At 38.8% G+C, this 18,658-nt stretch overlaps 1 protein-coding gene across 1 annotated transcript in view; it reads right to left on the bottom strand.

Annotated features, from left to right (window-relative positions):
• LOC124260719 (ATP-binding cassette sub-family A member 2-like) overlaps nucleotides 1-15,130 on the bottom strand; it is a 105,758-nt gene extending 90,628 nt beyond the window's left edge. Inside the window, 1 exon segment of the mRNA XM_046695007.1 lies at nucleotides 14,780-15,130. Within this exon segment, the coding sequence (XP_046550963.1) occupies nucleotides 14,780-14,845 (66 nt within the window). The 5' untranslated portion in view covers nucleotides 14,846-15,130.
• Nucleotides 15,131-18,658: the final 3,528 nt, after the last annotated feature.

Below are 18,658 nucleotides of genomic sequence, written 5' to 3'. Positions count from 1 at the left end.
AACATTGTTAAAAACGGCTTAAAACCATACTGATGAATTCACTCAAATTGGCAAAGAAATTATTCAGCTCTGCAAAACGGGTTTTAAACTTGTGAAGAACATGCATTGTGATTCATCACTAGGGGTGAAACGGTACGCTCTTACCACAGTACCGTACGTATTACGGTACACGTACATATTGCGGTACAAGGCCTTCGGTTTCGGTACATCAGAACTTACTTCCGGGAAAATAGCAGCCATCCAGCAAAGAAATGCATAGATTTTGATAAAATTATTCGATTTCTAGACATTGTATAAAAAGTATAAAAAGGTTAATAAAATGACGGTACGGAAACCGAAAATACAGCTTTTTTTTTACTGCATTACAGTATGCCGAATCAAAGGCAAAATACCATGGTTCTCCTGATACCGCGGTATACCGTTTCACACTTATTCATCACCGTTGTAACTATTATTGCGCTTTCAGCACCACATTGACAGTAGTAAATTTTTAACGCCTTCAACACATTGTTTCTCCCTCCCACATACTATCATCTAATTGACAAAAATTCTCAAAGTGGCATCCAACCAGACCAATTTTTCCCCAATGCAGATGTGCCCTTTGCTGCTTAACAACTACAAAGAAAACCTAAAAATAATTCCATCATAGATAAAGAAAATTGGCCTCAGCCACAGGAGGAAGTGGACAAATAATTAGGAAACTTGTGATGAGATCACTGTAGGTTGTTGAAGAGATGGATAAGCTTGAAAAAGTCATCCTTGCTGCCGAATTTTATATATTAAGAAAACCCTAAGAGGGCCCCAGCTGCAAGGAAGACTTTGTAGATATGTTTTATTGTCAATTGCTTCTGTGATTAGGTTATTGGCTTCAAGGTGACCTGGCAAGAACCTCTAGAAACACCCTAAGAGGGCCCCAGCTGCAAGGAAGACTTTGTAGATATGTTTTATTGTTAATTGCTTCTGTGATTAGGTTATTGGCTTCAAGGTGACCTGGCAAGAACCTCTAGAAACCCTTTGTCATCTGTCGTCTTGAAAAACGCTTCTGACATTCAACAATCTGCCACAAAACATTAAGGGAGAATTCTTTAGGATGTTTATACAATTTCGAGTGACGAATTGAAACAATTGTATTTGAACAATTAGTTTAGTTTCTTAAGTGGGCTACTTACTGTGCATACTACAAGTACACACAAGACTGACCAGCACGTGTTACAGCCACTAGGAAGACTGACTGACTGAGTTTGCTTTTATGCCGCTTTTAGCAATATTCCAGCAACATCACGGCGGGGGACTCCAGAAATGAGCTTCACACATTGTACCCATGTGGGGATTCGAACCCGGGTCTTCGGCGTGACGAGCCAACGCTTTAACCACTAGGCTACCCCACAGCCCGCCACTAGGAAGAACGGGATCAGGTGGTCAGGCTCGCTGACTTGGTTGACATTTCATCGGTTCCCGACTGCGTAGATCGATGCTCATGCTGTTGATCACTGCATTGTCTGGTCCAGGTGCAATTATTTACAGACTGCCGCAATATAGCTGGAATATTGCTGAGTGTGGTGTAAAACTAAACACACTCACTCACTCACAACTGCAAATTCAAACCTACTAACCCATGTAGATTTGGGTTAGAATTGGTCTTCACCAACCCATGCCTTAAAAGGCAACAACAGGATCGGGGTCAGCCTCGTTGACTTGGGTGATGCATGTCATCATGTCCCAGTTATGTAGATTGATGCTCATGATGTCAATCACTGGATTGTTTGGTCTAGACACATTAGTTACAGACTGCTATCATATGGCTGCAATATAGCTCAGTCCATCGTTCAACAAACAATCACAACTGATACAAAACCATGCATATATTCAACCATGAAATAAAAGACTGAAGTCGGAATAGAGAAAAAGCTGATCAAGGGACAAGTTGCACCATAGACTACTCTTCATATTTGACTGACTGACTGACTGAGTTTGGTTTACACTGCTTTTAGCAATATTCCAGCAACATCACGGCAGGGGACACCAGAAATGGGCTTCACACATTGTACCCTTGTGGGGATTCGAACCCGGGTCTTCGGATTGACGAGGTAACACTTTAACCACTAGGCTAACCCACTGCCCCAGAAAAGCTCCAGCTATATGATAGCATACCCCACTGATATCTACACCACCGCCCCGCTGGTTACTTAGAGACAGGAGTCATGTTTACTTAGTAAATGACACAGAAGCATTCTGGGTACACAGATAAAAACATGCAACATGCAGGAGGTATTGTCCATGTTTGAACAGTTGAAAACTGAAGAGATTAATTATGTCATTCTTAATCTCAGCCACGATTTTTATCATTTTCATTAATTAACAGATATGTCATTTTTTACCTTAGTTTCGTAGCCACAATTTCAATAATTTTCATCAATAAAAAAATTAGTACTTTGAAAATCGTATTAAAAAGATTAATGATATGTTGTCCTTGACCTCAGCCACTATATTTCGCATTTTCATTAATTAACAGATATGTCATCTTTGACCTTTAAGTTTCATAGCCACAAGTTCAAACATTTTCATCAATGAAAATAAGTATTTGGATAATCAAATTAAAGAGATTCATGATACAATGATATTTATCATTTTAATTAATTACAGACATGCCTGCCATCTTTGACCTTTATTAGTTTTGTGGCCAAAATTTCAATCATTTTCATTAATGAAAATATGTACTTGGAAAATCATAGTAAAAGATGTTTCACAGTGATGTTACCATGGTAAAACTATTTTTTCAAAGCAGTCATACTAATACTTTCTCCACAGGGGAACAGTCAGGGGTCTTTAAACAATGTAAGTTACCATGGTTACAAGTCAACTGGCAACTTAAGAAAAACAGGATATAATTTGACCTTGTTCTAAAATTAAACAAATAATTAAACTTAATCTTCATGATCTCATGACATAGAAACACCCTGTACTTTTTACAATGCATTGTTCATTCACATGCACATAATCCCATTAGTTTCCAGTGTCTATATGATGATCATTAATGATGACTAGACAGGGAAGTATTTTTGAGCATGCTGAACTGCTTGTTGTTGATAACTGTAATAATGAAATACAAGACAAAAAATGTATTAAGCCAGCGTTTAAAATTCCCGCCTGCCCGACCGTCCGGAACGGTCTATTTTCATCTCGGACGGTCAAATATCAAAAGTAGCCTGTCCGGTGGTCTGGCAGATATTTTTACCCCTAAGAGTAAATATTTCATAATATCAGACAGGTTCTCGTGTCGTCAGTTTGAGGTGTTTAAGGTATTATGAAAATTATGTTAAACTATATACAATTGTACAGTTCATGTTACGATAACCAATCATAACACATGTACTTTCAGTTTACCCAAACTCGGTGCATTGCCTGTTAGTGCTGTGTAGTTCGTTGCGATGCCTACAAACATTGAATGGCAGTTACAGTTTTTTATTGTTGAAAACCGGACAGGCAAGCATGTATCCGGACTGGTAATTTTTAAAGTTACCAGTCCGACTGTCTGGCTTGGAATTTTTTTGAGTTTTAAACACTGATTAAGCATATCAACCATGTTACCCAGAGTACAATAACACAATGTGAAATAACATGAGAATACTTCCTGACCAACCATGAACTAAAATATCAACGAGTCTTTGTGTAATAAAGAAGATTTATGGATGTCAACTTCGTTATTGTGAATAATGCTTGCTCTTTCATAAGATGAATGGTGAGATGAGGTTGGGTTTAACGTCACACTTCCGATTATTTAGCTCATATGACGACATGCGCATGTGTGTGTATGTGCGGATGCTAGGGATTATCAGGGGGATATATATATGCATACATTGAAGCACTACAAACAGATCTTGCTTTTCTTATGCATTCCTCTTCTAAATGCCCTTCAAACATTTGAGTCTTTGTTTGACGGTAGAAACAAATGAGAACTAATTACTAACAACTCGGGCAATCTAAACATAGGAAAAAACACAAAAAATTAATAAAATACACCCCCCTTAAGCATGAATGGACAGTTAGTGTATTCTGTGTGTTTTTTAATTGCTTTATGGATCCGACAAAAGGTTTTTATTTAAAACAAATTACATCAGTTTTGTTATTTTTGTTATTTCTGCATATTTAAAACAATAACTCGGTGTTCCCTTAAATAGACTCTCCACAGTTTAACAAAGATATATAAATCTGTTTCTTTTTGAGTAAACACTGCATATTATACATATTACAATCCATTTGTTCCTCTATTTTGTAAAACTTTGTTGCAACCTTAGAAACCAAAGATGGTTCGACCTTGTCAACAAAAGTTCTTAGTCCAGGCACTTAATAATCTTCACTTGAAAGGCACCTAATGTAGACTTTTTTTTCATGTAATAAACACTTCTATCCTTGCAGATGAGTGAGTGAGTTAATATTTAACGTCACATTGGCAATATCTCAGCCATATCGTGACGACCTTGCAGATGAAATAAATACAGTCTGACAATAAGAAAAACTGTTATGCTTTGAGTGAGTGAGTATGGTTTTATGCTGCTTTTATCAATAGTCCAGCAATATCACAGCTGGGGACACCAGAACTGGGCTTCACACATTGTATCCTTGAGGGGAATCGAACCCAGGTCTTCAGTGTGACGAGTGGACGCTTTAACCACTAGGCTACCCCACCGCCCCTGTTATGCCTTGAACAGAACACTTTTCTCATAGTAACAAAATTGTTAAATTAGGATTTTATCCTTTTAACTCACACATCAAAGACTCAATACCTTCACGTGTAGGAAATTGTGTGAATAAAACAAAATATATATGTTCACATGCTTCCCTGAATTGGATTTAAAATATTTAAGCCTCTGATATCCATTGAGTCACGTAATTCCCTGCATGAGGTGAACATTGTAAACGCAGGATGGCGGCTAAAACTGAACGGTTTCAGCTAATCATAGAACATAATCAGCTTACTGGATCACTGACGTGATGCTCCCCCAGAAACATTGCCAACCCCAACCTACTGCTGAGCTGACAAATATCTTGTTAGGTCATCACGTCACGTGTTCTACTGTAAGCGTTGCATCACTGAATTTCATGCTTGTGTTTATCATATGTACTGCAATAACTTCACAGAACCTAATACAACGAATCAGCACTACCATGTGACAGTGATACTATCTCAACTATCCATTTTAAAGTGAAAGGTGTTCGCATGGGAATAAGAAAAACGATACATTGAACGTGATGAAGTGATTAGGCGTGCCTATTACTATTGATTTTGTTTTTTCTTCTTCGCAAAAGAAAAAAAAAATGATATAAAAATGACCAGGTATAATGTAATGTAAAACAAAATTCAAAAAAGTTGTGTCAATGTTAATTTGAGACATGCTAACTAAAACATACTTTCCATCAGTTACACCAAAGACTTTCAAAAAGCTTTTTCATCATACATTAAATTGCTAGTTTATCTTTTTTAGTAAAATCTAGGGTACAAAAACAAAATAGCATGACCTCATCAAACGAATTTTTTCACTTCAACCACATAAACATGTTCCATCACCAGTACTTATTGCTGGCACTTTTTTCATGTTGCCATGGTTACAAACACATTTTTCCTTGCAGATCAAATAAACGGAAACAACATTTCAACATAACAATCAAAGCTATTTTGTACTATACGATCCTTGACAACTTGCTACGGTTTTCGTTATGGGAAGCTTGAAAGAAAGGTCACGTAAAAGTAATTGTTGATTACCAAACAAACATGGCTGGCTTGTTTGATCAGCAGGTCACCAAGTAGCCATCGTGAGGCAGGGAGGGAAGTGCACATTGTCACTCCTTTGACAAACTCACAGGTGCTCCAGTTTACCAGCAAACCTCTTTATGTTCGGGGTGAATCCAGGTCAGTTTCAACATGTGCCAGCCTTGTGGTTGAAGCGTTCGCTTGTCATGCCGAAGACCCGGGTTCAATTCCCCACATTGGTGTCTCCCACCGTGATATTGCTGGAATATTGCTAAAAGTGGCGTAAAAGTACACTCACTCACTCAACATGTCCCATGCATTTAAAACATTAGTCAAGTGAGACTACCATGTAGTCTTCTATGACATTTTAATCGAGGAACATCGCAAACACCCTTGTTCACTTGGCTTAGATATTATACATGGAAATGATGCAGAAAAAAAAATAACATAATAGTTAAATCTGAGATTCAAACTCAGGATCAGCAGATCCTGGTACAACTGAGGGATATAACCAGTGAGCGAGCGAGTGAGTAAGTGAGTTTAGTTCTAAGCCGCTTCTAGCAACATTCCAGCAATATCGGAATGGGGGACATCAGAAATGGGCTTCACACATTGTAGCCATGTGGGGAATCGAACCCCGGTCTCCACCGCCCCAATACAACCAGTGATTTGCAACACCAGAAAACACTAGTCCAACCTAACCATGCTATTTTAAATAATATCTAATAATAGACAAGATTGAGTAATGTCGCTTGCAGGGTCATTAAAGACTTGGCACACAGCCCACAGATATAAACAGCAATAAATTATATCAACCCTATAAGATTGAGTAATGTCTCTTCAAGGCATACAGGTGAATGAGTGAGCGAGTTTAGTTTTAACTTTTACACCGCTTTTAGCAATACTCCAGCAATATCACAGTTGGGGACGCCAGAATGGGCTTCACACATTGTGCACATGTGGGGAATCAAACCCGGGTCTTCGCCGTGACGAGCCAACACCTTAACCACTAGGCTACCTCACAGACACTCATGGCTAGTCTGTCATACAGACCCTGAAGCAAATATATCCAAGAAAGCCCACGCAAGTCTAGAAAATGTGGCAAGTCTAGATTTCTCCTGAAAATGAAGAAAGTCTCAGGGCTCCTTTTCATTATATTATATTTTCTTTTACTATGAACTTTTTTCAGTAAAATATGTTCATTTCAGAGACTAGTTGTTAGTCTACCTCATGGCATACAAGCAGTGGAAAGTGTCGCCCCTAACCAATCGTTAAAACTCATAACCAGGATGCACCATAATGATTGGATGTAAGAGAATATTCTAATACAAACAAGGTAACCATGGATACTTAAAACAAATCATAAACGCTTCAAGGCTATAAAGCCAATGTGTTTTAACTTAGAGGTATGTATTTCATGATTTGATACCTTAAATTGATCAGAAACTATTATTGGTACATGCATTAGCTGCTAAAAAAAACATGGCCATCAGACAGACTCTGCACAAAGTCGTTCAGTGGTAGGGGGGAAATGATAACAATCTCAATTTTTAATGCACTGGGTCAGGAGATATGACATCCGGTCTAAACATGCTGGAAATTTATTCAGGAAGTATGTTTTTGCCCATGGCGATATGAACATGGGGACTCACTCAGGTTAAATTATGCATTTGATAAAAACAAAATGGATTCCCATGAAACATGAGTATTTGGAACATACGAGAAAATATCAGTTTTTTGACTGACAATTAGTCCTAGAGATAAAATGATTGTATTTAAAAATATGCATATATATCTATAAACAAATCCAGCAGAGCCCAAGACAATCCTGAATTTCCTACAGCAATCTAAAATCGCTACATCATTGAATGAGTAGGCCTTCTTAGGTGTGTATTCTCTAAGGTCCCGACTACATACAACATAGTGTCCTTCATTACGTGCTGGGTCCTTTTTATAATTAATTGGGAGATTTTCATTCCTAAGGGGTCAGGATTTTGCTCCCCCTAAACAGTCCCCTAAATATGCACTGGTTAAACAGTGGTTAATAGCACAAGCATCTAACAATTGGTACTGGGGAAGTTGCCATGAGGAGGATTTGTTTTGGTGATGAATTTTGGTGATGCATTATTCTAACTATAGAATGGTCTTGTTTGCTTGTTTGTTTAACGCCACACTCAGCAATATTAGAGCTATATCAGTCTGGACCATACTATCCCGTGATCAACAGCATGAGTTACGTTGAAATGAGAGAGTGAGTGAGAGAGTTTAGTTTTACGCCACACTCAGCAATATTAGAGCTATATCACTCTGGACCATACTATCCCGTGATCAACAGCATGAGTTATGTTGAAATGAGAGAGTGAGTGAGTGAGTTTAGTTTTACGCTGCACTCAGCAATATTAGAGCTATATCACTCTGGACCATACTATCCCGTGATCAACAGCATGAGTTATGTTGAAATGAGAGAGTGAGTGAGTGAGTTTAGTTTTACGCTGCACTCAGCAATATTAGAGCTATATCAGGATGTGATTTGTAAATAAGTCTGGACCATACTATCCCGTGATCAACAGCTTGAGTTACGTTGAAATGAGAGAGTGAGTGAGTGAGTTTAGTTTTACGCCACACTCAGCAATATTAGAGCTATATCAGGCTGTGGTTTGTAAATAAGTCTGGACCATACTATCCCGTGATCAACAGCATGAGTTATGTTGAAATGAGAAAGTGAGTGAGTGAGTTTAGTTTTACGCTGCACTCAGCAATATTAGAGCTATATCAGGCTGTGGTTTGTAAATAAGTCTGGACCATACTATCCCGTGATCAACAGCATGAGTTATGCTAAAATGAGAGAGTGAGTGAGTGAGTTTAGTTTAACACTAACTTAGGTTTGGCTGAATCGTTGCAGCCCTAATTTTGTGCATCATCATGATTGAGTAATCATGACAGAACGTGGATCCCTGTTCATAATATCGATCACTGCGTCTGCCCCAGACAGAGTTGTGAGGCAACCTTCTGGTCAAAGAATTCATTTGTCATTATGTCAAGCCGAAGACCCGGTAGACTAGCCCAGTTTATACCCCTGGTGTATATTCTGGATCAGACCAAAGTATACCCCTCCAGCCCAGATTATACCCCTAAAAAATTATGTTGACAATTCACTCAATATGAGTGTGTGACTCGGGCAATGGTCTTGGTGTCATTTAAAGGAATTTGCAGGTGCATTTCACTTACATTACTGCATAATGCAAAATATATTAAGTATTTGTTGAGTGCCTCTCTGCAATATGATATTTTTGACTTTGCTTAACCCAGCCATGCTGATATATCAAGGTTAGTAGTTAGTTATTTGCTTTATTTAGCGTCGCACACACAACTAAGGTATTTCGGCAGCGGGGTAGTACAACATGAACAGATTAACTATGGGCACATCTACTGGAGACTGATCTCAGTGATCGGAAGATCAACAGACTTGACAGCACCCCGACGGACATACAGAACCAAAGGCGAGAACCAAAGGCGATGGCAACTGCTACTTCCGCTGCATCAGTTACAGCCTGACAGGATCCGAAGACAGTCACAGCACTATCCGAGATCGAGTGGTTCAGCATATGAACAATGACATTGATGATGAACCAAAATGTCAATGAGTTCATCACTAATTCGGGAATTTCACGAGATGGAGTGTGGGCAACAGATGCTGAAGTTATGTCAACAGCCAGTCTGTTAAAATGTGACATTTATATTTACAGTGCAGTTGGTCAGTCAATGCAATGGCTGATGTACCCTGCCAGCTTCAGCTTGAAAACTCACACTGATTATGCTTTGTATCTGGAAAATGAATCGGACCATTTCAATGTTGTAACCAGTGTTTAATTGTGTGAGAAGTACAATAAAATTATAGTAGTATCCTTAATCATCCGTTTTCTGTAGGGGTATAATCTGGGCTAGGGGGGTATACTATGGCCTAGTCCAGAATATAACCCGGGGTATAAACTAGGCTAGCCCCGGGTATAGTCTGGGACAGGGGTATACTCTGGCCTGTTACACCGGGTTCCATTGCCCACATGGGTACAAATGTGTGATGCCAATTTCTGGCGTCCCCTGCAGTGATATTTCTGGAATATTGCTAAAAGCGTCATAAAACCCAACTCACTCCCCCCAGACTAGATTATCTACAAGTCTCCTTCATCAAACCAACATATAAACACAGGTCAACTGTCATGGTAACACAGTCACTGGTCAAGATATTTCAATTCAGTCCAGGTAACCAAGGTAACCATAGTAACCATCCAAGCCTTAAATGAATCCTTGTTCCATTACATTGATCCTAAAATATGTAGCATATCAAAAACATTGTTAGTTTTCATCTTTGCCGCCAACTCAAATTGTTCATTAGCTATTCGCATGGTTGGTGTTTGAGTCAAACAAAACAAACCAACCCGTAAACCATGAATACATCAGGAAAAATACTTGGCTCTTCAATCGGTCAAGTAAAACATGAACAAAGCATGACCTGGTCAACTATTCTTTCGGTTTATGGTATAAGTGGTGACCATCAAACATTTCAAGTTTATGCATGTAGAGAATTGACGGTCCTGTCGCACGTGATTAATCAAGCAGGCATGGTGGTAGCCATACAGATATAGCATGTCTTACTGTGGTATTTATAGCCGTGTCTATTGTCGAATACTGTCCATCTGCACTACACATGCCTCAGCTAGCCAGCACACTCGGTGACTGATGCCTCATCCATCACCCCCAATATCCAGTCACTAGCATGTTGGGATGTGGCATCGTTCTACGTATTTGGGATACAATGACATGTGTCAACTAAGTCAGAGAGCCCGATCCCGTTAGTCACCTCTTGCGACAAGTATGGGTTACTTGAAGACCAATTCTAACCTGGATCTTCATTGGCAATTTATTTTTATTTTCAGGAGCCAAAGCAGAAGCATACATGTAGTATGAAAACAATGGGCTATTGTTCTGGGCTCGATTTAAGGACATGAAACCTACTTGCACCTTGTGCAACCTTCAGAAATAACCATGTTGCACCAAAAGCAGGTTCCACCTACTGTTCAATATAAAATCATATATGCTGCTTGAGTAGTGATGATTTAGAACACTATAACAAAATTATTCGGGGTCGTATAAGATTATTTTATTTTACTTTATAAAATTTTCATGAAATAAACAGTAACAGTCGATAATAATTTTATTAACATTTCACTTTGAAATTATCAACACAAATGTCAGCAGCTATCAAAATATTACATCTGGACCAGACAAACCAGTGATTGATATGGTGAGCACCTTATCATGATCATGCATGTGTGGAATCAAACACAAGAATTATGTGAGACTGGCAAACACACTGACCACTACACTAACAATCATCCACAACTTTTGTATCCCTTATCACGATAACGCCACTGTGGAATCAAACCCAAGAATTATGTCTGACTGGCAAACACACAGGCTGCTACGTAATCAAGAACATAACCATTGGTATACATCTCATGTACAGAATCAAACCCTAGAATTATGTGTGACTGGCAAGCACACTGTCCACTATACTAACACCCAAAACATTGTACACATCTCATTTGTGGAATCAAACCAAGGCCTTTCTATGTCAGGACAAGCAAACTAACCACTGACCTAATCATAGCAAACAACAAAACAGTCCTGACATTCAGGTAGATAAAAGGGGTTCAAAAGTTCAAGGTCAATGTTCCACCCAGATCTGAACTGCAAACATACCAACACATCTTAATCCTTGATCATCTAGCAATGTCCTCAATTGGACAGTTATGATGATGCTAATTATTCAGCTCAACAACAGTGCTCCGATGCATCAAGCATTCCAGATAAGTTCCACCTGCCATCCCAAACATGTCCTCTGGGATTAATGTCAACGGGTCGTCCATTTTTGTTTATAGTCCTTCAGATCATATTAATTCAGCATCTGTTTTGGATAATCTGTCACAAAATAGTGTGTCCTACACACATACAAATTGAGAATGGCTAAAAATTATTTTGAAAAATCTGTCATCATTATTCATGAGTCCAGTACAATGCAAAAAGGCAACAGGCATTCGAACTCTTCAAATGCATCAAAGTCTAGACATGATATATTGTGTGTTAGTACACTGTTACACATTGTAGAAAATTTCTATTCTGAAAAAGAGCGGGTGGGGAAGAAAGAAATGGAGAAAGAAAAGAAAGTGAGAGAGAAAGAGAGAGAGAGGTGGATGCAAAATTGTTACCTATATATGTATCTATTTGCCTGCTTGTCTGAGAGAGGGTGGTGGGGGAGTGGGGGAGAGGGAAGGAAAAAGAGATGGATGCAAAACTGATACCTACATATGTAACTATCTGCTTGTTTCTCAGACAGGGAAAGAGAGAGGGGGGAAGGAGGAAGAGAAAGATACGGAAGGAAACAGGGAGAAAGGAAGAAGAGAGAGAGAGAGAGAAATGGGTTTAACAGTATACCAGTCATATTTGGCATGTCAGCTGGAGGTGGGACTGGGAGGAAAGTGAGTGAGTGAGTATGGTTTTACACCGCTTTTAGCAATATTCCAGCAATATCACGGTGGGGGACACCAGAAATGGGCTTCACACATTATGCCCATATGGGGATCCGAACCCGGGTCTTCGGCCTGACGAGTGGACGCTTTAACCACCAGGCTACCCCTGGTGACTGCCCCTGTGGGATGAAAGCCCACAGCTAAAGTCATGCAGGTGTCACTTAGCTTCTTAGCAAAATTAATGAACACCTGGTGTCATCATTAAATTGAAAGACCCATTTATATCTTTGTCACCATTATTTTCACTTTTACATCTAGAGAAATATGTTTCGGTAGATTATTCTCTGAATCTCTTACAGATTTAGCAGAAGGCGTAGCAGGGGCATAGGATAATTTGGATATCCAACAAATTAAAATGACACTGAAAACTCTGTGAATAATACTATCATCCAGGCCGTTCTTTATCATGTTGGGGAAACTGCTGGAAAAGGGCATCCATTGAACCAACCTGTGAGTCATGGGTTCGGATGTTGAGACAGTTGCCATCTAATTTCATCTGACTCACACCCTATCAGCTCTAAATAGGGATCAGATTTAATTCTTCAATTTTCAAATCAATTCCTTGCCATATTTAGTAATTATTCAGCAGCTGTTCAGTGAAACAAAATGATTTGAAAACTAATTGTGGAAACACAATTAAAATGATCAATGTCATTGTCAACAAAGACAGTATTACATAAATAAGTTCCTTTCTTTCAGGTGGAATTGTTAATTTTGTGTGATTAAATTGTATTTCATATTTGCAAAAACAATAAAGATAAAAATAATGACTCGAAAGAACTGAGGTTAATAGGGATTGACTTTTCCATTTCTAGGTTTACAGAAAATTTGGACTATCAATATTAATACTTTTAGTTCATCATGAACAAATGTGCCATGTTAGCTTGTCTCAAGCCATTAGCTTTATCTTTTCAATGTTTCTGTTGTTAACAGATATAAAGGGCATTATACGATAAGAAAGATTGGTTAAGCCAAACTGAAATTTAATAATTGAATTTTCCTCGGAATACAATTCTTAATGTGCAATAAATATGGATGAAAAGGTCATTGATGGCACAGAAATCACAGATGTGTACCTTACTTTCGTTACTGTATAAGAAATAAACCCCAAACAATTATCAGAATACAGATCATGGTATTGGTCCATTGAGCAGTGTGCCTAACCAGTTCCTTCACTCTGAACACTTTTCAGGGTCCGGTTGCATGAAGCGTTTCAGTGCTAAGGTGACCGCAACTCCCATGGCATAACATAGACTTACACTGGTTGTAGTCCCATGGTATAACATAGACTTACACTGGTTGTAGTCCCATGGTATAACATAGACTTACACTGGTTGTAGTCCCATGGTATAACAGACTTACACTGGTTGTAGTCCCATGGTATAACATAGACATACACTGGTTGTAGTCTCATGGTATAACATAGACATACACTGGTTGTAGTCCCATGGTATAACATAGACTTACACTGGTTGTAGTCCCATGATATAACATAGACTTACACTGGTTGCAATCCCATGGTATAACATAGACTTACACTGGTTGTAGTCCCATGGCATAACATAGACTTACACTGGTTGTAGTCCCATGGTATAACATAGACATACACTGGTTGTAGTCCCATGACATAACATAGACTTACACTGGTTGTAGCCACTTATCCAACGATCCCTTTGTGGATTGGAAAGTCTTAAATTCTGTACAATGTAAAGTATGATACAGTGTAAATTCATAGCCTGTGAACTGGAATGACAACAAGAACTAGTTTTGGCTTCTGGTAGCGGAATATAGCCTTATCTTCCAGTCAGACAACAATAAGATAATGCTCTGACTTCTGTTTTTGACATATCTGTATTACCGGTGCTGATAACAACCCTTTCGTCATGATAAAGTTCATAATTTTTCACTGAAATTAGAATTCCTCATACTATTTTCACAGCAGGTAGTGAATGTGTCTTATGGTACTGACAGAAAACATGTCTTAAATATCAGATTTAGTGAACTTGTATGTAAGTACATCTTAACCAAATAACCCAGTAGTCGATGGCATGAGCAAATAAGGTGCATTGGTTATATATTTGAACCTAAATCTGTATTCTACTGTTTTAAAGTTCTATTCTGTCATAATATTATCATTCGCCATAACACTGAATAGCTGTGTCATTTCAACCAGCTGATAATGCCTAATTATAACGGAGTCTATTTACATGATTATCGTAAAACGTCACAATTATCGACTCATCGACGACCTAGAGCTCATCAGTTCCCAGAACCCTGATCAATGAGTTCGATATGTAGGTATATCATTCCTATGACTTCGGTTAACCTTCGCTGGAGCTCGTTCGATGTGACTAAACCTCGATATAAGGCTACCAATGTCAACAGCTCTGAGCAATTTTAATACTCGTGACATACTGATAACACCACTGTCAACCTTACTCACCGGCCTCCGAATCTTCAGAGTGAAATTCTTCCATAATAATAGTTTCAGTTGGTGAAAAAATCCCATGTTGAGCAGCTTAATTGCTTAATCACCGTTGAAGATATATCTTCTCGCGAAGCAGATTGCAAGATACAGTATACACGGACTACGTGTATCTGAATGTACGAGTTCACCTATGTCTGTTCCGCCGTATGGCTCGCCATACGTTCTCACATGGCGGTATATTGTCTGTAAACTCTGGTCGCAGCTTCAGAAGACATCCATTGTATTAATATCTAGCCACAGTCGACTGTATCACCTTTTCAGTTTCTGCAGTTCTGTTCCAATTGACATGTAGGCATCGCGCACCATTGTTGTTCATCGGTGTCACATGACCTGTTTCGAGAGATTTGATTGGTGTGAGTAGCATCCTAAAAATAGAAACAGATACCACGTGAATTTGTTTATTTCCCGCAGCTGATCGCCAGTAACTAGGTCAGATCAACGGGATCGCGCCACCAAAGAGACAAAAGGCTGGACTAAAAAATACCTATAACAAAGAGTTATGTGAGGCATGTCTAGACAAATACGAAGGACCCGATCGTCTGTAATTGGTTCAGTTCAAGGGCTTGATATAGAATATATATATTTACACAGAGTCAAACCAAACCCGTTCAGTCTACAGATATATCTGTCGAGAAAATCCTATCTCAATTAGTATATGGTTTATTAAAACTGCTATTTCCACTTTTGTTAGCGTTTTAACTTTTTCCTGTTTTTACTTAGTGAGTTAGCTCAACAATAATGACAAATCTAATGTTTTTAAGATACGTTCTAGTTTTTGAATCTGTAATTTGACTGGGAAGGTCTAATAACCCCTTACATGATATATTTTGCATGTGACCACGTTCTGAAAGGCATTGAATATTCTTTAAGTTTTTAATTTTTAAATATACAATGTATGTAGGGTGGAAAGTCGAAATATAAATGATGATAATAATGCAAAACTATTATTTGCTGAAATGGTCACTAAAAATGAAAAAATGAAAGGATGACAGTTTAAATCGGCGACTAATTTGACACGCATGACCCGTTACTTTATATAAACTCAATTGCTTGCAGATATATAACAGTTGCTTACAGTAAGCAACTGTTATATATGTATGTATATTTGAAACATTGTATGTATGTATGTATGTATGTATGTATGTATGTATGTATGTATGTATGTATGTATGTATGTATGTATGTATGTATGTATGTATGTATGTATGTATGTATGTGTGTGTGTGTGTGTGTGTGTGTGTATGTATGTATGTATGTATGTATGTGTGTGTGAGAGAGAGAGAAAGAGTGAGTGAGTGAGTTTAGTTTTACGCCGCACTCTGCCATATTCCAGCTATTCCAGGCGGTTGTAAATATAATCGAGTCTGGACCAAACAATCCAGTGATCAACAGCATGAGCATCGATCTGCGCAATTTGGAACCGATGGCATGTGTTAACCAAGTCATCGAGCGAGACCACCCGATCCCGTTAGTCGCCTCGACATGCATGGGTTACTGAAGAGTTGCTTGATGCATCGGATCTCTCTCTCTCTCTCTCTCTCTCTCTCTCTCTCTCTCTCTCTCTCTCTCTCTCTCTCTCTCTCTCTCTCTCTCTCTCTCTCAGATTGCCAGATTCTATAATAATAATGTGTTTGTATCTGTTAACAATGAAATTAATATTCATAACGTTTTCAATACTATCATATTGCTGTAACCCCTTACTTCAGAGCTATATAGCTTGTTTCGTGTGTTTGGACTAGGATAGAAGGAAAATATACACGCAGCATTCATTGCAGTACAATAATATACACAAAGAACATAGTTACGCACTCCCTGTATATTTGCAATGATAGGTTTTCAACACGTACATAAAACTTCTCTTGGTGACCACGATGGAAAAGGTTTTTCTGGACCGTATGATCCTTTGACTCATAAGAAACGACATAATGATTGGAATCCATGTTGGTACTTATGACAATTGCTCAAGTTAACAAAAACAACAACTGATTTTCATACTAAACCATGTCTGTATAAGTATGGCCCTGGAATGTTTCATGTTGAATTTATTGGTGAATGTGAACATTCAAAATGTCATTTTGCGTGTATTACACGAATCAAGGTCAATATCAGTGTAACCTCCATGTGACTGTATGACAGCTATCACTCTCCTCCTCATACTCCCTGTCAGCCTCCTGATCCTCTGAAGGGGCAGTCCTCGCCATTCCTCGAGTAAAGCAGCTTCCAATCGGGCCAGGGACTGTACAGGAGGATCCTTTTGTTGCACACAACTACCAATCCAAAGGGTTAAGATCGTGGCTCATTCCATCGTGAGACTGACTGAGTTTAGTTTTACGCCGGTTTTAGCAATATTCCATCAATATCACGGCGGGGGACACCAAAAATGGGATTCACACATTGTGCCCATGTGGGAATCGAACTCGGGTTTTCGGCGTGACGAGCGAACGCTTTAACCACTAGGCTACCCCACCGCCCCTCCATCGTGAGATATGTCAGGGGTGCTGAACTAAGTTCTTGTGTATTATAGACACTACGGTCTTTTATGTCTTTTACGTTACGTACGGTTAAAAATTCTTTCGGGCATACTTGAACCCTATATAAAAAACAACAAAACAAAACAAAACCAAAAAAGTAACAACAAAAGCCTAATGCATAATCACATGCATTCTTTATTATGATGGAACAGAATTTCATATTCAGTGTTTTGAAGAACTACTATGGGACGCTGGGGAAGCTAAGTGGTTAATACGAATACATTAATTAGTTGTTATGATTTTATTGCCTCATACCGGGATAAACATTCCGAAATACACCGTTACATTCATAACGGATAGGGGCGGTGGGGTAGCCTAGTGGTTAAAGCGTTCGCACGTCACGCCGAAGACCCGGGTTCGAATCCCCACATGGGTACAATGTGTGAAGCCCATTTCTGGTGTCTCCCGCCGTGATATTGCTGGAATATTGCCAAAAGCGGCGTAAACTCACTCACTCACTAAAGAACTATTATTATCACAGCCAACTCAGCCTGTCTCATTATTTTCCTTTCTGTAATGCTAAAGCCCTAAATGAAGTAAGATTAGATTCCCCAGGTTCCGAATCTCCCATGTCACATGAGCTCCCTTTCAATTTAAATGCAATTGTTTGTTTAAATCAAAATAATATATATTCAGAGACTGGGTGTTAGCCTATGCCAATTCCAACATAAACTGTTACTGTGCAACATCACGTCCGTCATAAATCGTCACAAGCAACGTCGCCATCATCACCGTTGTCGTCACATTATATATAAATCGGAGGACCCTGTTTGGAACAAAGCATCTCGACATTTAGAGATTCCGGTCATTTAGATATTTATTGTCCATGAATATTAATATCGTTATAAAACTTCGCAGTCAGATATAATTTGCAAATCTAATCCAGCCAGGTAGGCTAAAAGCCTGTTATTTCAGCGACACATAATATTGATCACAGCTTGCATGCTTATAAAGTTTCCAGGACGTAGAAGAAAAAGCCTGTGTGACAGCAGGCTGGAAGTATGTGGTAAACACGTAGACCTCGTGATAAACTGCACCGGGTGTGACGACGAAAACTGCGTCACTGATAACAACGTTGCCATTGATGTTGTCGGGGGTGACCGGGTGTAAATGCAAACTGTGAAATCTTAGGAGTGAAAACACTGTTTGTATCATTTCCTGTGTTCAAATTCCTGTTCTTTTTTAACTTCTACTGGACTCGTGAATAGGGATAAAATAACAATAGGCATTATCAAAATTATTAGTGGCCATCTCAGTTTGTTTGTGTATAGGACACTATATTTTGTGACAGATTACTAAAAAA

Source organism: Haliotis rubra, unplaced genomic scaffold, assembly GCF_003918875.1.
Source record: "Haliotis rubra isolate DU_JTF1 unplaced genomic scaffold, ASM391887v1 Scf771, whole genome shotgun sequence".
In the NCBI taxonomy this organism is placed as follows: domain Eukaryota; kingdom Metazoa; phylum Mollusca; class Gastropoda; order Lepetellida; family Haliotidae; genus Haliotis; species Haliotis rubra.
This window is presented reverse-complemented; position numbering and strand designations above follow the sequence as displayed.